At 39.7% G+C, this 21,926-nt stretch overlaps 1 protein-coding gene across 1 annotated transcript in view; it reads left to right on the forward strand.

Moving 5' to 3' along the window:
* CACNA2D2 (calcium voltage-gated channel auxiliary subunit alpha2delta 2) overlaps positions 1 to 21,926 on the forward strand; it is a gene marked incomplete at both ends in the record, with an annotated part of 699,157 nt that overhangs the window by 602,677 nt on the left and 74,554 nt on the right. Inside the window, 2 exons of the mRNA XM_083355340.1 lie at positions 2,000 to 2,078; positions 11,263 to 11,312. Of these exons, the coding sequence (XP_083211466.1) occupies positions 2,000 to 2,078; positions 11,263 to 11,312 (129 nt within the window). The remainder of the gene's footprint in view (positions 1 to 1,999; positions 2,079 to 11,262; positions 11,313 to 21,926) is intronic.

Genomic DNA, 21,926 nt, shown 5'->3' on the forward strand with positions numbered 1-21,926 from the left:
CGGAGCAGAGACGCAGCCAGCTGGGAGCAACCCAGGCTTCGGGGGAGTTCAATCCTTCAGCTGCCCAAGCTCCAAGCTCAGGCGGCCCCGGAGAACTCTACCGCTACCTGGGGCCTCACCCCCTCCTCTTCTCCCGAGGAGGGGCCTTCAAATTCGCCCGAACAGCTGATCGGCGCTGTTTCGGGTGAAAATCACACAGCTGAGCCGCGGGCAGCCCGGGAAGGCTGTCTCCGGCGCCGCGCAGCCACCGGAAGTTTTTTTGTGTATATTATTACGGGGCTTATGGGGTTTTCCCCCTTCGATAAAAAGGGATTGGGTGCTTCCATAATATAATACATTTATTTTATTTTATTTTTGACAACTAGGCTTTTCCTCTTAGAAAATGTGAAAGCATGTGAGCGCTGATTAAGACAACCAAGCAAATTTTTCCTTGATATGAAACTGAGCAACAGGGCTATTGCAGAAGCCATTCAGCAGCAACAACAGTGCTGTTGTAAGCCGCCCAGAATTGTTTTAGATGGGCGACCATATAACTCTTTTAAACAAACAAACAAATAAAGCAAGACTGCCTAGAACCGTTTGATTTCTTCATAAATATGATCCAAAATCAATAAAATAATATTTGGTTCTTTGGATCAATCAATATGGGTATAACAGCTGCTTGAAAATGCATGGCCAATTGCCATTTTGCATATGGTTTAGTTTTTGCCACAACACTGCCAAAATAATCAATTAGTAAGTAAGGAAAATCAAATCAATATGCTCTTGCATTTTCGGTCCTTTTTTCCTACATCTATCCCAGAGGTTGTCATAGATATTCACATTAACAAAAAATAAGCTCCTAAACAGAGCATTATAAATTGTAACGAGTGTTCTTCACATCATACTACTGTCAGGTACTATTCTCTCATATGTTTAGCAAAGCAATATGTAATGCACAGTAGTCTCTTGAAAAATTCCTGCATATGTATATATTTATTTATTTGTATCCCTCCTTTATTTTTTTACAAATAATGCAAGGTGGTGAACATATCCAACACACCTTCTTCCTCCTATTTTCCTCACAATGACCCTGTGAAGTGAGTTGGCCTGAGAGAGCGTGACTGGCCCAAAGTCACCCAGCTGGCTTTCATGATGAAGGTGGGACTAGAACTCATGGTCTTCCCCTTTCTAGTTTGGTGGTCTTAACCACTAGACCCAACAGGCTCTCTATGTTGAGTTCCTCAGCATACTTGGTTAAAGACATTTGTGCCTATGATTATTTCTTTATTTATTTCAATTAAATGTCAGCCCACCTCACGAATAAACTACAGGAGGAAAACACAATTAAAAACATCAATATAACGAGAAAGAGAGAGAGAGAGAGAAAAACAATGCAAGAAAAGCAAAAAAAATGGCTCTGAGAACTCACATATCATCACAGTAATGAGGTTCGGTGAATGCTATCGACATGATATTGGATATTAATTTCAATGGAACTGTGGCCAATAATAATAAAGTCAGTCCAGAAGTTCAAGAGTTAACAATAATTTTGACAAAAACATAGTCACCAATAATTAAAATAACTGAATAAAATTATTAATACAGCATTGAATTGTCCTGCAACGAGTTGTCCCATGGTGAGTTGACTGTGGCGAATTGTCCCATGGCAAGTTGACCATGGCAAGTTGTCCTAGATCCCTCTCAGCATCTCTTAAGATACACTAAGGCTTTTCCACATTTTTAAGACAAATGGCAGGTTTTTATATATATATATTAAGAAAGAAGGTGAGTAGTGGTCAAACAGATAGATCTAACACCATTGTGCTATTCAAGTTGCAGGAATTTTTGCTAGTATTTTGAATGGTCATATTGGTAGATTTCATTTACAAGAGTTTACAATGAAGCCATTTAGGTATGGGATAAAGTAAGGGAATGATACACTCATTTACTGTTGGATGTTCCAAATTTCTCTCCCTTTGGTAGACATACTCCTTATAGGTTGATTGTTTTGTTCCAGGTACGAGTATTCACCTTTTCTGTTGGACAGCATAACTATGATGTCACTCCCCTGCAGTGGATGGCTTGTGCTAACAAAGGTAGGTTGCCTTCTCCTGCTTCTTCAAAATGTTCAATTTTGCTCAGGAGCAAAATTGCCTCCTCTTACTGTACTATATAAAGTGGAACAAAGGGACACAGCCTTTGCTGGTCAAAAGTTAGCTTGCTATTTCCCAGAGATTGGAGTGGGCAACGTGCCCCTTTTCACAGCTATCATTCTGTGTTTTGGTGATGGGCTGTTGGGAATGACAATGGGAGCTACATTCCCAACAAATCTGGACAGCATTTGGAGGGAAGAGCTGATATAAAGTAGCTTTATATTGGAAGTGGGTTAGGACGCTGAGCTTGTCGAACGGAAGGTCGGCAGTTTGGCGGGTCGAATCCCGAGTGCCGTGTAAGCAGAGTGAGCACCTGTTACTCGTCCCAGCTTCTGCCAACCTAGCAGTTCGAAAGCACGTAAAAATGCAAGTAGAAAAATAGGGACCACTGCGATGGGAAGGTAACAGCGTTCCGTGCGCCTTTGGTGTCTAGTCATGCCGGCCACATGACCACGGAGACGTCCTCGGACAAGCGCTGGCTCTTCGGCTTTGAAACGGAGATGAGCACCGGCCCCTAGAGTCGGAAACGACTAGCATGCATGTGCGGGGGAACCTTTACCTTTTACCTTTATATTGGAAGAAGAGGGTATTCCATATTGAAAGATTAAATGATTAATGCACTGCCAGATAAATTTACCTAGGAGAATCATAACATTATTTAGCTGAAAGGGATCACAAAGATTATATAGCCCAACCCATTAAAATATATAAGAAGATCAATTTAAGTACTCATGAGAGGCGGTTTTTCTGCCTCTTCCTCAATACCTCCATCCAACCCACAATTTCCACAGGCAGACTCTTCCATAGTTGTACAGATTAGTTTTTTTTCCTAATATTTCTAATACTTATATGAGGTCTAGGTGGCAGCAAGTTAAATCCATTCTTTCTGGTCCTACTTTCTATGTCCACGGAAAATAGTTCTTCACCAATCGTATACCAGTAATTGACAAATGCATAGACTTTTCTTTGGGGGAGAATGAGGGTAGGGAAAGAGATAGATGAAAGTGGTTCCACTCTAAGGACAAAGTTCAGCAATTTCCTTAAACTGGAGGGTGAGGGTGGGGGTCGGCTTTGGCTTGTTTGTTTTGTGGAAAGAAGGTATTCTAGGAATATTACCAGAATTAACAGAACTTTCATTTTGTGTGAAAAAATGAGAAGGGCATGAGTTTGGGTAATACCGAAACCTGTATACAGTTAGGGTCAGGAGACATTATCCCTTGGCTCATTTCCTCTCTTGCTCTCTGATACTAATGTGGCCATAGAACCCTTTATAAGGTCTCTGAAGCTGCTCCCCACCCCATCCACTGCTCTGACGGCTCGTCACATTCAGACAGTCTTTTAATCTCCTCACCTTCCTCTGTATCAGAAGCCTTCTGGCTGTCTCTCATTTATCTGAAATTGCCTCCTGTGCCCTTTTGTTCTCCAGGGCTGGCTTTCTGTTCACACCGTCTGTATCTTTCAGCAGGTGGTGGAAGTCTGTGAACCTTTGGGCTGGCAGTAATCCATCTTCCCATTGTTCTGCCCTGTGGAAATATCTCTAGACAGAATAACCAAGTGCCCACTTCTCTTTTTCATCCATTTTGATTTCTTGTCCTTTTCCATTTCAGATCAGCACTGCACATAGCAACTAATTCTCATTGTAATTCTGATGTTAGTCTCCCTTTTAGGCTTTAAGTATTTCTTCCTCCTTCCAGCCGTCATCATGCATCATTGTATGTCTGCAAGTGTTTTGATTGCCACTGCATCCAAGTAGAGAAGCTTCGTGGAAAAAAACTTCTCAGAGTTTTGCTCAATTTATATTAGCTGCTGCCATTTTCTGGCCAATCCTTTTCACGTTTTTCATATCATCAGTGGCGTAGCGTGGGGGGTGCAGGGGGGGCCGGCCGCACCGGGCGCAACATCTGGGGGGGCGCGCTCGCACTGAGCTGCTCAGGGAGCCCCAAGGGCTGCACAGAGTTGGCTTGGCTCCGCTCTCGAGCTGCTCTTTCTTGCAAAGCGAAATGAGTCCGGCAGGTGAGATGGGCGGCCACATAAACTGAATAAAATAAATAGAAGCGGCCAACTCTCCGCCCAGGCTCAGGCCAACCGCAAGCGCCCCGCAGGCGCCCCGGCAGGCTTGGCCGAGCGAAGACGGACCCGCTGGCCGGCCGGCCTAGCTTCGTGCGCATGCGTGGCTTTATTTAGCGGGGCTCACGTGCGAGCTTGAATGCAGCGGCTCTTGCAGGTCGGAGCCCCGCCCAGCCGCCCTCGAGAGGGACCCGGAAGCATCCCGCATGCGCGTGACTCTTCTTGGAAAGTCTACGCCGCTGCGGGGCGCGTCTTTTCAGCAGTGCCGTGACGTCACCGCCCGCCCCTCTATTTCCGCTTCCGGTTGCCTTGCCCCGGGTGATGACAACCCACACTACGCCACTGCATATCATCAAGTAATGCAGGATCAGAATCATTTGCCAAGGTTTACTTTCAACTTTTTAAAAATCAAGTTTGAATAAATACAGCTATTTTTTATTTATTTTTGCCTCAACTGCTTCACTGAATTTAATTAATTTGTATAGAACAGGGGTCTTCAAACTTGGCCCTTTTATGACTTGTGGACTCCAACTCCTAGAATTCCTTAGCCAGCGTGCCCGGCTGAGGAATTCTGGGAGTTGAAGTCCACAAGTCATAAAAGGGCCAAGTTTGAAGACCCTGCTATAGAACAAGGCTTACCAGAGTTAACCTAGAAACTGATGTCAGTACAATTCCAGATTATTTGAAGGTGAGGATGAAAATTTATTCAACAGTCCTTTTGTTGCTGTGCTCCAAGATGTCACTGAAGCCTCAATAAATTAATAAGGTTACCCAACTGAAGTAAGATATTTGAGGATATTTTCACTTTATTAATACTAAACTAGGCTTCTTCAACTCAGGGATCTCCAGATCAGTTGGGATAGGGACTTTCAGAACCTCCAGCTATTGTGCTATACTAAACACACTCCATTTGTTCCCAACAGATGTTAGTTGAGTGGACCTTTAGTTTAGGTTATAAGGTATCTTGGAAGACACAGATGGAAACATACTGCATTTTGTAAATCATTTCAGAAATTAAAGCACTGTGATTAAAATTAGACAAGTACATCGGATGTGTGCAACTGATGTGAAAATTTTTTACTAAACAGGAACCTAGTTCCTTACTCTTTATTCTACCAGCAATTTTCTATTTTATTTTATTTATTAAATTTGTTTGCCACTCATCTTGCCAGTTTATTTTCAACTTCCACCCATTCTTTTTTGGCATTCGGAAGTCCTGATATTTGCTTACTGTTTATTCATGTAAAATACCTGATGCTTATTCACTGACTCTCAATAAGAATATTAATAAGAACCTTACGTACTGTAACATCTAGCTTCTCCCCCCCCAAGAGCTTAATTTTAGAAAAGAGAGAGATTTTGACAATTATTTAAGCCCCATGGATTTTTTTTGTTTGTTGACTTACGTATTTTAATGACTTGTAGCTATATGAACCCCTTCAGCCTCCTTTTGCCTTTTTTCCCCATATTCTCTTTAAAAGCCCACCTGTTTTTGACTGAAGGTTCTGTGTGCTGCTTTGTTCTTGCAGCCTTTGTTCTGAAGGGCATATGAAGCAGGAGGAGACCCTTTGTTTCTTGAGAGTTTTGTAATCTCCTGCTGCTGATCCCTCAGGTCTGGGTTTCTGACATCAAAGATATTTGGACAGCAACAGTGACATCATATTTAGGAAAAGCTCCATTGTAAACAGCAGGAACTTCTGAAGGAGAGAGAAAAAGATGTAGGTAGTTAGAACAAGAGGAGTATCCTATTGTTACCGATAGTTAGCTACCATCATAACTTTCTCAAGAATAAAAAGAGCCAGCTCCTTTCAAAATGCCAGAAAGGAAAAGCTCATGGCTCTATTGTTGCACAGCAGAAGCTGCATGAGGTGCAAGATGATTGAGAGGGCAAGAAAGAGCAAGGGACAAAAATCTTGTGAGAGAAAAGTTTTCTGTAAAATGTATGTTCCATTATTATATTAGTTAGATGGCACATTTGAAGAGCATCAGATTGGAGAAAGCTGTCATAATACTTCCGGTGTTTAATCACAGAAGAAAAAAAACTGTAACAAAAGGGGAATGCAGATTAAACAAGGATAGACATTTACAACTTATATAAATCTTGGTGATTAGACCTGGTTTGTAAAAAGAGCACCAGGATCTCAGGAGAAACAGCACTTACCTTAAGCACCACAACATTTCTCTGGAGTTACATACAGTCCCATCCCATGGCCAGATTCAAGTCATTCCAGAAACTTTTAGAAACTGCCCTCAGGTAGGATAAAGAACAGATAGCGATGTGGGGTGAAAACTGTTGAGGCATAGGGGAGTCAAACTCTGGCTCCTGACCTTTAAAAACACCACATCTCCAGCTGAGGCCGCTCCAAACCTTTCATATGGAGTTATTGTTGATTTGTATACTATTCCAACCCTGATTTCTGATTTAGGAAGAATGATGCTGTGGATTTTCAGAACAATTTGGGATATTTTTGCATTGTTTGGGGTTAAGGAGTGGGAATGGAAACAATTTGCCACTCAGAGATCATCTGCATTCATTAAAACCATTAATTTTAAAAAGAAAAAAGTACCCCCCAAAATTGATAACTGGGTGCTAAATTTGTGGTTTCACCCCAACCTATACCTTAATCCTTCATTCTATCTAGCAATTGATGTTGGCATGTTTAGTACTCACCCGATCAGCCTTTTCCACATGATTTCATTCTTTTATTTCTCAATGTTACTTGGATTACAAGATCGTTCAGTGCTGAATGCATTAATATTCAGTCATATAACAATCTGGAGAATTTTTGGAGGCAATTCAGTTTCAATATAATATGACATTATCATCTAACCACTTCTAAGTCTGGACAATCACCACTCCCACTCTTAAAGTAATTTCTCTACAGCCCCAGCAGTACAGTAAAGGCTATATCCATACAGTTTAAGCAACTTTCAGTCCACCGTAGATCTCAAGGTTGTAGCGACAAAGTCTATTTGCATTCTTGGAGAGTTCTGGGTTGTTTTTTACCCAGAATTGCTAATTAAATCTGAATTGAAATGGTGGAGATAAATTATTGCATCTTTTTAGATCAGCCTTTCAACATTTAGCTCTTGGTGACTATAACTATCTTGGCTTCCCTGTTTACAAAATTGAAGAAATATAATAGCACATCAAGTCATTTATGGCTGATGAATTTGCCATAAATGAAGATTCAGAGAGAAATAGATAGAAAACTGTAAAGTTCATGGGGAGACTACTAAACAGACATGGTGTCTGCAGAGGTAGATGCTGTAGAGAGATGAAAAATGCTGGAGACAGTGAGGGTCACAGCTGCCAAGAGTTGGACTGGAAAGAGATCCCAGCAAATGGCCCTGATGGATGCACTGGTGCTAGAGAACCAGCCATGGCTTTGAGGCCCAAGTATCTACAATTATTATTATTATTATTGTTATTGTTGTTCTCATTGTCATTGTCATTATTGTTATTATTGTTATTATTGTATTGTGTGCGTGCCTTTGAGTCGGTCATGACACCTGATAGCTCCCTGGACTAGTCCCTGCAGTTTTATTGGCAAGATTTTGGAAGAGGTTTGTCATTGCCTCCTTCCAAGGGCTGAGATAGAATGATTGACCCCAGGTAATCCATCTGGGTTAATATCTACAACAGGATTAGTATTCCCAGTACAACTATATGCCAAACAGACCCATAGATGTGCATAGTTATTTGTTAGATGTATATCCCACATTTGCCTTAGGAATTCAAGGCAGCATCCATAGTGCTTCTTCTCCAATTTCTCCACAACCACAATCCTATGAGATAGAGCGGGGTAAGAGAATGACTGACTCAAAGTCATACAGTAAAGCACCAAGGCTCAGAGCAGACTTAAAACTGAGTCTCCATGATCACGTTCAACACTTTACACTACTCTATACTATACAGCGGTGGCCAAAAGTGTATTTTTGAGGTTTGGTGGCTAATAACACCACTTTCTTTTGGGAGTAGTACCATAAAATTATATATCAATGGAAAGATAATTTAATCAAGAATGTAATGCAACATAGTTTGTTCAATTATCTGTACTGTATTCTATGAAAAGATATAGCCAAATAACCAGAAAAAGGAAGCACAACTTGATATCAGGTGGCTTTTCTTCATCTGATTGTAGCCAATGAGCTTGAGTGTTTAGAGAGCCAATCAGGTGTCATCTTGTTTTGGCAATGAGCCAATCAGATCACAGTAGGATTCAGTTATTGATGTCATGTATTGAAGGTGAGAGGAGGACATTTGTTAATATGTTATGTGATCGCTATCAAGTTGGTTGGGGTTTTTTGTATTCTTTCATTTAGTGAGTTTGTAAAACATAATAAAATTAAAACGATGGTGCAAAGAGTTGACTGGTCACCCAGAAAGCAATGTAAAATAGTATTATTAAGTGAACAAGGCTACAGGTATAAAGAAATTAGAAGAAAAATTGGTGGAAACTTATCCAAAGGTGGCATTTCTACTGTACACTTTTTCCAAAAGATTTCCACAATTTTGGCCACTACTGTAATTATTGCTGTTCCGATTGTTCCCAGTTACATCATAACAGCCTTCCTGGAAAGGCACTTTTTGATCCAAAAAAAAAGGAGAGAATTGTTGTTTTTTGCCAATATCCAAACTTACTTTAAAAAGAAGGCAGGGCATTTCCATACAACACCATTTCCATTCCCCTCCAAAACTGCTTGAAGCAGATCTGCTGATCATCTTCATTTCTGCTGCTCTTAAAATCAAAAGGCATTGAGCCAATCAACACTCACTCTCCAGCTGACCAATTGGAGTCCACATAAACAAACCTTCATTCAGTCGGGACCCATCAAGTCTTTGAGGTAGGCCAGGCCAAGGTACAGACCTGCAAGGATTTCCGGAATACTAATTTATTCCTGTAGGGCAGGGGTCTTCAAACTCGGCCCTTTTATGACTCATGGACTTCAACTCCCAGAATTCCTCAGCCAGCGTGCCTGGCTGAGGAATTCTGGGAGTTGAAGTCCATGAGTCATAAAAGAGCTGAGTTTGAAGACCCCTGCTGTAGGGTATATTAATAGAATCTTCAAAGCTTGTCCCAGTTTCTCTTTATCCAGTATTATACTAAAATCAAGCAGGATTATGCTGTGTTTCTTTCTTATGTTTCTCTCTATCCCTGAATCCTGTAATCTTTTTTCCAAATTCCTCCTCAATGGCTTGCTCCTGCCTTCCGCTTAACAGTTCCTATTCTCTTAACAGTTTCCTCACCCTGAAGATCAGCTCAAAATGCCCTGGTGCCCAGACTACTATTTCTCCAGGAATAACACAAATTCCCTCACCTCCCCTTCACACTTCCGAAAAAAGAAATTAATTGCTAGTACTCTCACTCCATGCACTCAGTACAATTTAAATGTTTTTTGCTTGACCGTTAAAAAAAAATCCGAGAATTTATAATGAGAAAAGGTAAACCTCTACCTCATAACTGCTATTAATTGTAACTGTTGTGTTAAATGTCTGTGGAGATTCTCAGTCATCCAGGTCATAGCTGTCCCGAAGCTGCTTTTTCACGAAGCAACTGGACTTTCTTGTTTTTCCTTTGAAGACATTTCACTTCTCATCCAAGAAGCTGCTTTAGCTGTGACTGCAAATGATCAGCTATCTGCAAATAGTATACCATAAATCCTTCCATTGAGCTGAAGAAGTTTCTTGGATGAGAAGCAAAATGTCTTCAAAGGAGAAACAAGAAAGTCTAGTTGCCTCGTGAAAAAGCAGCTTCAGGACAACTATTGTGTTGTTTGTTATAATACAATTGTTAGTTGATAAGGTATTTGTAATTTGTCCAATGTTCTACTTGCATCTATATAAACAAACCTTCTTCCCCTCGCTCCTCCCACCTTTTCCCACTTTAAATCTCATATTAGTTAGATGAAGAAAGCTGAAGCACAAAAAAGCTTATGTCTTCCAGTAATATTTGTTAGTTGGAAAAGGGGCTGCCGGATTCCTGATTTTTGCCACCATAGTCTAGCAAGCTTTCCCCTACAATGTCTAGCCTTTGTAGTTTCTTTTCTGCTGCAATTTAGATTTAAAACTCTAAGAACAGGGATCAATTTTTCTTCTGCTTATGGATGGATGAAAAGAAAAAGAATTTAAAGTATCAGACTTGTTCTGCATATGAGAAGAATGTACCTGATCACTGAAAATATGTTCAAGCAACTAAAACAGAAATAGAAATGTTTAAAAATGGACTCTTTGGGCTTCTACCTGTCTTAGTTTGGTTTAGTTTAAAAGATATGGGAATTCAGTTTCAATACCTCTTTCCATGTGTGTGTCTCTGTATACCCCCTATATGTGTACGACTACCATGAAGACTATGTAAATTAATATTCAGGTTTTACAGGCTTTGATTAAAGTATTATTTGGGGGAGAATTGCAGATGACACACCCCACATCCTAGCAAATCTTCATCAGCAAGAGAGATGGCTGCTATGCAGTATTTGTAGACTGTGAAGGATTTGAACTTGGGGAAGTTGGACATTGGAGGATATTAATTAGTTGAATGCTGGAATGGAGTTGCCTCTACTTTGATAGGTCCACTTTGTCTGCTTGCTCTGGGTGGCCTGGATTAGGCATCTGCCTGGGTGGTCCATCATATCTAGTGAATGTTGCCATCCAGTCAGGTGTCTGAAAGAAACCAGTGACTGCTGGCAGTTGGTGGTGAGGCAGAAGAAGAGAAGATGCTCTTACTCGCCACCTGTCAAAGTAGTAGGTGATGGTGCCAAAGCAGGTCAGCTGAGTTGAATCCAACCAAATTAATGGCTCAAGGCCGTCCTTAAACATGATGATTGTATTGGCTTATCTCAACAGAATTTCTGGATCTCAGATAGGAAGCTGTTTGGGGATGACGCAATCAAAATTTAGTGAGTTTGAGCTTAGTTAACTCATTGTTGCATGTAGCCTGTATCAGTTGTACCAAATATTGGATTAAAAAGAGGATTTTGTCCTGAAACCAGTTCAAAAGATGATGCTAAAAAATTTTCTAACATTAATTTTGTGTGTGTCTGTGTGTTTTTTTTAAAGGCTATTATTTTGAAATTCCTTCCATTGGTGCTATCCGAATCAACACTCAGGTAAGAAAAGACGAGTGTGAACTCAGTCCAAATTATTTCATTTGTGAAGGGGGTTAGGAGGCAATACTGTAGAGCTAGAATTTGGGGTTTCTCTTTTTCTCACAACTGCGTGGGGAGCAGAAGTGAGGCTTGCATTGGAAATCAAGAGAAATTCCCTCCCACTTTTTTTTTTCTTCAGTAGAACTCTGTTGAGTACAAATTTTGAGTTCAGTCCTGTATACCTGAGAATGTAAAAGAGAGATCCGTTTGTAAGTCATCTGACTTATCAGAGGAACTCCAGGTGCATTTGTTTGTTTGTAAGCAGTCTAAATCAATTCACTACAAAATGTAGGTATCTCTGTCTGTCTGTCTATTAAATTTATGTAACTATATAAATTCATATCATATCACCAAAGGTCACTCTGGGTGGCTCATAACGAAAGAGAAAACCATGTATCACAAAGTTTGTGGAGATTCTCAGTTATCCAAATCCTGGTTTTCTCAAAGGTGCTTTTTCAAAAGGCAATTGGACTATGTTTTTTCCTTGAGGAAGAAGACATTTCACTTCTCATCCAAGAAGCTTCTTCAGTTCTGACAACTGAAGAAGCTTCTGGGATGAGAAGCGAAATTTCTTCCTCAAAGAAAAAATATAACCCAGTTGCCTTTTGAAAAAGCACCATTGACATGTATATTGCAATGACAGTATAAAAGATAAATTTTACTTTAAAAAGTAAATATTGTAAAAAAACCAAAGAGACAAAGCCTAGGGGGGAAAAGGATAAGCATGAGCAGTGGAGCCATCTGAGCAAGTCTCTAGTAACCTGAAAGTCTTACAACTTAAAATTGTAAAGGAAGTTTTCCAGAAAAAAAAATTAAAATCATCTCAAGTGACCATGGAACACTGCTACCATCCATAAAGGCAAGCTAGTTGTCAAGTGCCTGAAATGCAGTCATGTGACTTTTGGAGGGTGGGGTGCCACTGTCAAATCTGGAACTGGGTCATAAGTACCTTTTGGGGGGGTTTCCATCATAACTGGAAATGGTCACTATGTGAGAACTACCTGTAACCCATTTCAGTGGGAAGAACTTACTGCAATTTGTATAAACCTGCATACTATAGTTATTACTTTTTTCTTAGTTCTTGAGGGAAATACTGTTGACGCAAAACATAATAGAAGAACATCACAGAGAAAGTGATAAGACGGTATTGTTTAGAATTTAGTTTTTGAGAAAAAGTTTCTAATGTTCTCCTTTCAAAAGAGTTCAGGGTTTTAGTTCACTCCTGAATCTGGCAACCATGCTATATTGAAATATGAATCTGAGCACGTGACAGGCTATTACACAGGAAAGGATCAGCCCCATCACAACGTGAATTGGCTTTGAATGAATAAGATGATGCTAATAAAGTCGGTCAGTTTCAGTCTTTCTGAACCATTCTTGTCTCCTGACAGCAGAATTTGAAGTTCCAGCAAATGTCTCCAGTCCTATTATCAGAGCTGTTTTATTTGGCAATGTCATGGATTGCCTTGTTCTGTGTACAAAGCACCATTGTTTAATAAAGCCATAGCCATTTCTTTAAGAGGAATATCTTCCATACATCCTATATTTCCATATTACTACTATACGGTAGAGATCTGCTCTGCCTCAGTAGATTCATGTAATGTGCATGTAACTTTGCCAGTTGTCTTAATTACTTATTCAGTACTCCTGTTCTGCCATTTTCTTGGCTCACAAAAATGTGTTAGTTCCCTTGTTACAGCCTCACGTTCATCCTAATTTGATCATCTTCGTACGAAGCTGCACTAATATACAAACCAGCAGAGACTTGCTCATGAAGGAAGTGCTTGTGTGCTTGCTAAAGGGACTTGTATTTATGTAACTAATTATTAAAACTTTGTGCCTGAATCAGCATGTCAAGGACCAAGCCAAGTCGCCAGATCTGTCAAACTATTAAAGCCGACAGGCAACAAGCGAGAAAAAGAGCACGGGATGAGTTATAAGTGCCCTGGAAATGGGGTGACGAGGCAGAGCTGATAGCTTTCCATTCAAATGATGCCTGAATCTCCAGGCCCAAAGCCACAGGGGAAATGGGGGAAGTAGAGGAAAGTGAGACAGAGGGCTTTGTGCATCTGTACACATGTATAAATACTGTGAGAAAAGTTACCTGGGTGATTCTTGCAACACAGAAACAATCTGTAGTTTTTGCCCGAACCTCTCCTAGGAGCCCATTTTTGAAATAATTGTTTCCCCAGGCCTCCTGATTTTCAAAACCCAGGGAAAAAAATACACAAAGTTGATGTTATTTAGATGGATAACCCAACTGTTTAGCTTCAGTAGCAGTTTGAAAACAATTTCTTTTAATGCTTGAAACTAATGAGCATTTCTGCCCTTGTGATAGCCCCTGTCTGCTTTTTTCCAGCTGTTACATATGCCAACTGATGCATGCAGCATTTCAATAAAAGTCAGCAAAAGGGATAGGTAGAAGAATTGTTAAGCCAAGTTCATATATGCTGAAAAAAGAATGGAAAACTACCCTTCCTTCCTATCCCACTTGGGGGGGGGGGGAAATGAACCTGATGTATTAGTGAAGTGAAGTGATACTGAGTCAGAATTGCTTTGTACAAGCCAAGGGTTAGAATACTTCCAGGAGGCTTCAATTATAAGAACAGGATATAATCATGCCTATGCCGTAATGGCAAATTCAGTCTCCCAGTGTGGATCCATATGGTGCCATCTATACACAAGAGGGAGATCCTTGGCAATCTTAGAAAAACTCCTAAGGTTTGCAAAGCAATAAACCAAAACTAAACTAAGCTAAAACTAAGCTAAGCTAAACTAAACTAAACTAAACAATAAAATAAATAAATAAAATAAAATCTTCCTATTAGAGTTCAAGGCAAGAATGTTGGCTGGATTGTAGATGGAGAATATGAGGCAGAAATGGAATGGAAAGGAACACAAAGAGAGCATTTCTGGCTGGCTGATTTACAACAAACAATTCTGCAATGTTGTAATAATGTGATACTTGAAGAATCAATCCAGTTCAATGGTTAGAGCAGAGATGGGAAACTATGGACCCTTTATGACTTGTGAACATCAACTCCCAAAAAATTACAGGGCCTAAATTACAGGATCTAAAACCCAACCAGAATGATTTCAGGCAGTGCTATTTTTCTTTCTCCTCCTAACTAGATCTCAGTGATACATATTAGAGCTGTCCATTTTACCATCACTTGATTATAAACACCTTTATTGTAAAGGGACATGGTGTTTTTCCGGAGCAGCTAGAAACCGAAGCTCCCAACAGTTCAATCACTTGGGCTTACAGTAGGTGAGACTTGCATCATGTATAATAGAAAAAGGTCCACATGTTGGAACTTACAAACATCCACTGAGAACCACTGTATTTAATTATAGAACTGTTGTGTGTGGGGGAAATTATTTTTATAGTTCTTCCCTTATTTATTACGATCTGATCTTACTTTGATTTTTGAGTTATTGATTCTAAGCTCTTTTTCATAATTGTACATAATAACCCTAACTCTAACTTTGATATGACATTTCAAAATATTTTTTGCATGAATTTCCATTGATTAGTGCAGTATTTTGAATTCTGCATTACCTTATACATAATATTTAAAAACAAACGTCACGAAAAATGTAACTGTAGAGTTAACAGTTGTAGAGTTAATATTATGTAATTGAAGCCTATACCTTATGTGTTCTGGGAACTTCAAGTGCTCCAAGCACTGTCAGCCTAGGAAGTCAAGATACATTGCCTGTTCCAATAGCCCTAATTAAATCTGTAAATGCCTACTTCAAAGGGGCAGATCTGGGAGTTAAAAGTCCACAAATTATAAAAGGGCCATACTTTCACACCCCTGGGGTTGCACAGATAGGGGGTTCAAGATTTGAAAGAGACAGGCCAAGACCATTTCCAGTTTTTTCTCTGATTTCATTCAAGACAAAGACAGAAATAAGCAAGTGGGATATGGATACACACACACACACACACCAAGCTGCCTCAGAATACTTATATAATTTCACTTTTTATCAGTTTCATTTAGCAGTTTTCATTCTTTAGCCATTTATTTCCCACCTCCCAACTTATAGCCTGACACAATGAGGTCTTTTTTTTCTGTGAACTTGCATTTGTTCTCAAATGCATTCTAACTAAATAATTCTTAACACCATATAACGTGAGCCTAAAATAGGTTGGTTCCTCACAATACATTCCCCAATTCCTTGTATTACTCTGTTTGTCACTCTTAAGTCCAAGGAAAGGGCTTAGTTAATCAACTGGCATTTTACCATCTGGAAGAGATGACAGGCAGTTATTTCTCTGGCAGGTGTATCTATGATATTCTTATTTTTGGTCACTTTCAACTCCAGTCAAACCTTGTGTTCATCTGGCCGTGTCTTCTCACAATGTTGTTTCCTTTCACCACTCTTCTTCCCAAAGTTGCTGACAACACTTCAGTGACTATTCCTCAAGTCTCATTCAGTACCTATAAATCCTAATTAATGTCAACTGCTCAGCCCTATTTTAGATTTACTAGATAGAAAACAATAGTACATAGCCTAACGTCAACAGCTATTAAAGTTGTTTAGTCCATTTTAGCTACCAGCCAGCTCCTTCACTTCTCATCTTCTTCTCTCAGGTCTTGATGTACTCTTCTGGAAAAGACTGTTGTCAAGTCCATATGAAGTCCCTTCTTCTCTTGTGAACAGTTTGTCCTATAAGAAGCTAAACCATCTTATTCCTCACTCCTTATCAGCAAAGTCCAAAGCTTAAAAAATAATTTGTGGAGTAATCTCCATCCTCCTAACCCCTACCCCACAGTTCACACAGAGATGTGGATCTGTGGTCAGGACCAAAGAAACTGCTGGCTTGTCATAGTTAAATTGAAAGCTACTGTACATATCCCTGGTTAATTCAGAAACTCACAGGATAGTTTTAACCACAGTCACACTGTCTTACCTGTGCTAATTCTAATGAATAATAAAAGCTAAGCTCCTATTAAGAAACATACAGTACAGACTGAAGGAATGTAGCAATATTATGAAGAACCAAAAACTGCAATCCTATGGTCTCTGCAATGAATGGCAAGAAAGTAGACAATAGCTGAGAACTTCCTCCATAAGTCTGCACTTGAAGGAAGAAATCTAACTTTAGATTGCCATTCTGTTTTCTGTAGAAACATCCAAGACCCATGCCTCTCTGCTATTGAAGTTTTGTTATTAGCGAAGACAAAGAAAATTCATAGTATTGTGGGCAGATTAGAAACAGTTTAACTCCACAAAAAGCACATCTCTCTTCCCTGACACAATTGTGAACAAGCAGCCTCATGCTTGACAATTTCCCCTCAAAGCAAACATTTCAAACCGGTCTTAGTTGTGTGGAATAAAGTGTGACACTAGATTGTTCCTCTTAGCACAGAGTGAAAAGAAGTATGTGATTCAGGGATGATAGGCAAGCAGCTGCTGTACAGATGGTGCTGCTGTTAGGTGTGGGGCGAAATTAAATTGGCTGTCACTGGGGTGCTTTCCAAAATCTAGAGCTCCTGAGGTAGCTAGAGTATAAACAAGACGTTGTCACAAAGCTATCTCTGGAGGGTGCACCTTAATGCAAAGGAAACTGAGTAGGAGGAAGAGACCCAAGCTGAATTCTGGTATCCTTTCCAAAATTTTCCACATTTTGGACTCTACAAGGGGACTAAAAAATATGCTTTGTTGAGATAAGCTATATTAACAGAACTTTGCAAGCCTGGTTTTTTTTTCCTCCCCTTGCTCTTATACCCTAGGACACAGGTCTGCAACCCGCGGCTCCGGAGCCGCATGTGGCTCTTTCAGCCGTCTCCTGCGGCTCCTGGTCCTCTGCCATGTGCAGTCCAAAAAAAAAGTGGGACTAAAAAAGTTCAACCAATCAATTCAAATATGCAGGGTAGGTGCATATCTCGCCTTGGCTCCACTCTTCAGTCAAACCCTGTTATGCGCATGCACACACATTTTTTGCGGCTCCCAGTTTTTCCTTTTGTGAGGGAACCGGTTCCGAGTGGCTCTTTCACTGTTTCAGGTTGCTGACCCCTGCCCTAGGAAGTCAGGGAGGAGCCATCCTGAGTCTCCTCCTAATACAGTACTATATCCTTTCCCAGGGCTCATGGTATGCTTCTAGCCCTTTTGTTTTCATAGCAGCTTCTACATATTTCCTCAAGGCCTTCTCCATGGCTCTACACCTCCTAGACCAGGGGTCTGCAACCTTGACAACTTTAAGACTTGTGGACTTCAGCTCCCAGAATTCCTCAGCCAGCTGGCTGAGGAATTCTGGGAACTGAAGTCCACAAGTCTTAAAGTTGTCAAGGTTGCAGATCCCTGTCCTGGACAATCAAGGACTTCATTATTTCCCTGTTTGTGGACTAGGTTTGGCATCTTCCAGAATGCTAAGCCATAGATTAAATAGAAATAATAAAAAACAATCGACCATCCACAATGAGCAAGGCTTAACATATTCCTCCTGATCAATCCCACAAAAATCAGTATTGTCCAGTTCTAACCACTGCTTTTCTAGGTCAAGATTGGCATTTCTTGTTGGAATCTCTGCTGATTAGAAGTATCATAGCAAAATGCATTTCTGTGTAGCTCAGCAGGATCCCGTACAGTTTTACAGCAAAGTATTTAGCATGTCCACTCCCCCTTAGGGAACTATAAAGGTTAATAGCTCATTACTGAATATTTATTTCTGGTGACGCGAGTCCAGATTTTGACAAGAGCTTCCCCTCTGGGTTTCCAATTCATACTTCTCTTTGTGCTGAGAAGACAATATACAATGGTGTAAGCATGCCATCTGGTGGACGTTGCCCAATATTATAGCCCATTATCTCAGAAAAATCCCTAATGTCACCTTGAGAATCTTGTCATTTGCCCAGGGACTGGGAAGAGAGGTGCCAATTAAGCAATGGGATAATGAAGTGAGAAGTGGGATTGCTTAATTCTTTCTCCTTCTCTTGATGCTCTGGTCTCCTCGTGCTTTGTTCCTTTAGGGACAGAAAAGATAGAGCAAATGGATTATAAAATTCCCCCCACCAATTCTTAGTTTAAATACATTGTTCCAGAGCAACTTCTACAAATGTGCTCTGATTATCTTAGGGCTCTTTTTAATCACCTAGCATCATGGTATAGGGCATGCCTGCCAATATCTTTTCTCTGTTGGGCCTCCATGATGCTTTACTGAAAAAGGTTGCCTAGCCCTGAATTCAGTCATCTTTCAGAGATGGCTATCTAGTCTCTTAACCTCCAAAGATTATGAACCTGCCATTTCTATTTATGTAGACCAGGAGAAAAGCTCTGACGTGACCTATTTTTGACAAAGCCATGTTGACTATTAGCAACCATGAGGTTCTTATAAATGCCCTGCTTTATTATTTGCTCTAATATCTTTCTAGTTATTGATGTTAGATTCACTGGTCAGTATTGACTGGGCTCCCCCACTTGATTTTCTGAGAGAAGGGATTACATTTGCTCTTCTATCCTCTGGCACATCCTCAGGATTCCTTCAGAAAATTGACACAGTTCCTGGCAGATCTTCAATCCGCTTCTTCGGTATTCTAGGATGTATTTCATCAGGGCCAAGAGAGAATATCCTCTACTATATTCCTACTGACCTGCAGCCCTCCCGTGTTGTGTTTGTTCTTTGTCAGTGCCACTCAAATTACTATTTCCTTTCAGTAGAAAGACAAGGCAGCAATTAAATTCATGTTTTCTCTTGGACATCAACATAGATTTCTCCCTTTAGACCTCCATTTAGATGGGCGACTATGGTCCCTTATGGCTGGCTCAGGAATTCTAGGAGTTGAAGTTCACATGTCGTAAAGGGGCCATGGTGGCCCACCCGTTTCAGCTGAAGCAATAACTCCCCTAGCCTCTTTTGTTTTCCTCTTGCTCATGCATATTTGAAGAAATTTTTCTGGATAGTTTTGCCTCTCTTGCTAAACTTAACTTGTTTTCTACCTTTGCCTCCCTGGCTTCATGCCTGTATTCATGAGTGGAGGCCTTGTAAATTTCCTTAATTATTCTCTGTTCCTTCCATTTTTAATACACATCCTTCTTCAGCCTCTCAGAAGCTGCCTATTAAACCACATTGGATCTTTTTTAAACGGACTCCTAACTTTCTTCCCCAGTGTATTACTTGAGGCTGTGTCATCCTTAATTTTCTCTTCAAGAAGTCCCAGTTGTCTGCAACACCTTTGCTTTTAAGGTTTTCTTGTCGTGACATTTTCTGTACTATTTCTCTTTACTGCCCTTCTAAAATTCATGATTTCTGCTCGATTGTTATTTTACCTTCGTTGTTGTTAAAGTCAAGAACACTTGCATTCAAAATTTCCACTATTTTAATACCTTAAATCAACTCCTCCTTTTTACCTTGGTCCAAATCTATTGTAGCAAATTTCCTAGTCTCAACTTGAAAGAGAAAATTAATGTCAGTATTGGTCAAGAATTTATCTAACCTCTTTTTTAATGTATGTTTTATTGATTTTTTAAAACATAAATTAGATAATAGTTGATTGACAGTGTGTTTGCTGGGTTTACATTTGTAAAGAGAAATCATTAACAATTAATTTCTATAATCCATAAGCCTCATATTCAAACAAATGTTTCTTTTTTAAATATTCTCTCTGGTAGATCCCATCATCTATATTCTTAATTTCCACTTTAATATTTTTCCTTTGATCAGTATCTTTCTCAATCAATGTGTTTTGCTGAATCAAAAAGTTTTTCCATATATTTTTTTTCCAACCAATTATACAATTTGTTCCAGATTTCATAATAATCTGTTTCACTCTTTAAAAAAAACAATTTATCTGACCTCTTCTGTTTGACAGTTAGACTTTCAAAGATGTTTGGGTAATTGAAATTTCCTGTTACAATCATTTCATGGTTTTGAGCTATGAAATGAGTTACCTATTTTAATAAACGTCATCTATCTCTTTTGACTAACTGGTTTTTCTTAACCTTGGCAACTTTAGATATGTGGACTTCAACTCCCAGAATTCCCCAGCTAGCAAGTTGAAGTGCACACATCTTAAAATTGCCAAGGTTGAGAAACACTGTTGTGGAGGATCATTTGCATATGACATACCGTGACTGAGACAGCCTTAGCTACAATGGCATTGCAATAGTGTTTTTACTCTTATTCCAACATGATCAAACAGTGGCCTCCAAGTGTGTCAAATCTGTTTATCACCTATTAGTTTCAAGTAAATCAGTTTACTGCCGTGACTTGAAACCAAAACAATAGAGCAAGATAAAATTTAGGAAGGGACATTAAACATTATACAGATGTTGCTAACTCTTGACTCAAGGTTGGGTAGAGCAGTAAGGAAACTTCTTCCAGTTTTCCTAAACCAAGCAAAAAGAACTCTTAGGAGAATCCTACTCTATAGTTCTAGTGTGGACACGTGGTCCTGAGTCTAACTACATGCAATCTGTACTGAAAAACTAGAGTGTTATACAATTTTGTCATCCTGCCAACTCTACTCATGTTGTTGCTCTACCTTCACTTACATATGGCTCAAACTGTGGATTCTGATGCACTTCTAATTGATTTCAGAAGTAACTGAACCCTTGTCAGCATTGAAAAAAAGTAATGAAAGGTGCATGCCTAAAACATGTAGCTTAATCCTCACTTTTTTTCCCCAAAAAGTGATTGCTCTGTTTCTACAACTCTAATCTGAATACACTGCTACCTCCATAGATCTGCCAATCTTAATAACATTCTGAGTGAATGGCTTCCCACACTCGTGCTATTTCTTTCTGTCTTCTTTATTTGCATGTTTAAAACAACATTAAATAAAATGGATGCCAGAAGCAATCCTAAAATATTTTGCTTAGGTTGGCTCTGCAGAATCTACATTTTGATTTTCAGCTGATAATCTGTTTCCTTCCAATAATGTGTATGTATTTCATCTGATGCTATGGCAGTTTGAATGAATATTGTCTAATATCCAAATACAAGGAAGAAACAACTCTAGTTTTTAAAATTATCATCATTATTAAAGTTATATCATAAATACCTACCTAAAGCCGGTTAGGCACAGCCAGCTGCTGCCTTACTGGATTAGTAGTGTGTGCCTTACAATAGATTCCACAAAGCTAGTGCTCTCCTTTTATTTTGAATTACATATTTAAACCCAAATTTAATATCAGAGAACGATGGGATGTGTAATCTAGAATACAGTATCTTGCAGATTGGGAAATTAGGCATAAATTACATGTGATATTCAGAGAATGGTGCTTGAGGGACAGAGTGAGTTTTCCCAATGGGTAAATCTTTTCCTCTGTTTCCAATACCGAGAGGGCTAAAAACAGGGTGAAATCAGCTTTTGACTTTCAAATATATTCCAGATTATATATGTTTCTCCTTTGCTTCACAGAATAAAAACTGAAATCCCACTCTTGATTTTTTGGTCCTCCACTTGAGTCTCGGAACTGGGGTGATGAAAATGCATGTGGAGATTAGCAAAGAGCTGTGCGGGGGGGGGGGGGGAGAAGAGAAAATTGCGCTGCATCTTTTGCACTATTTCATTTTGCCCTGTTCCTTTACTTCTTGATGAATTGCTTTTTGATGGTTCTATTAAA

This window comes from Vipera ursinii (genome assembly GCF_947247035.1).
Source record: "Vipera ursinii genome assembly, chromosome: 2".
NCBI classification, from domain to species: Eukaryota; Metazoa; Chordata; class Lepidosauria; order Squamata; family Viperidae; genus Vipera; species Vipera ursinii.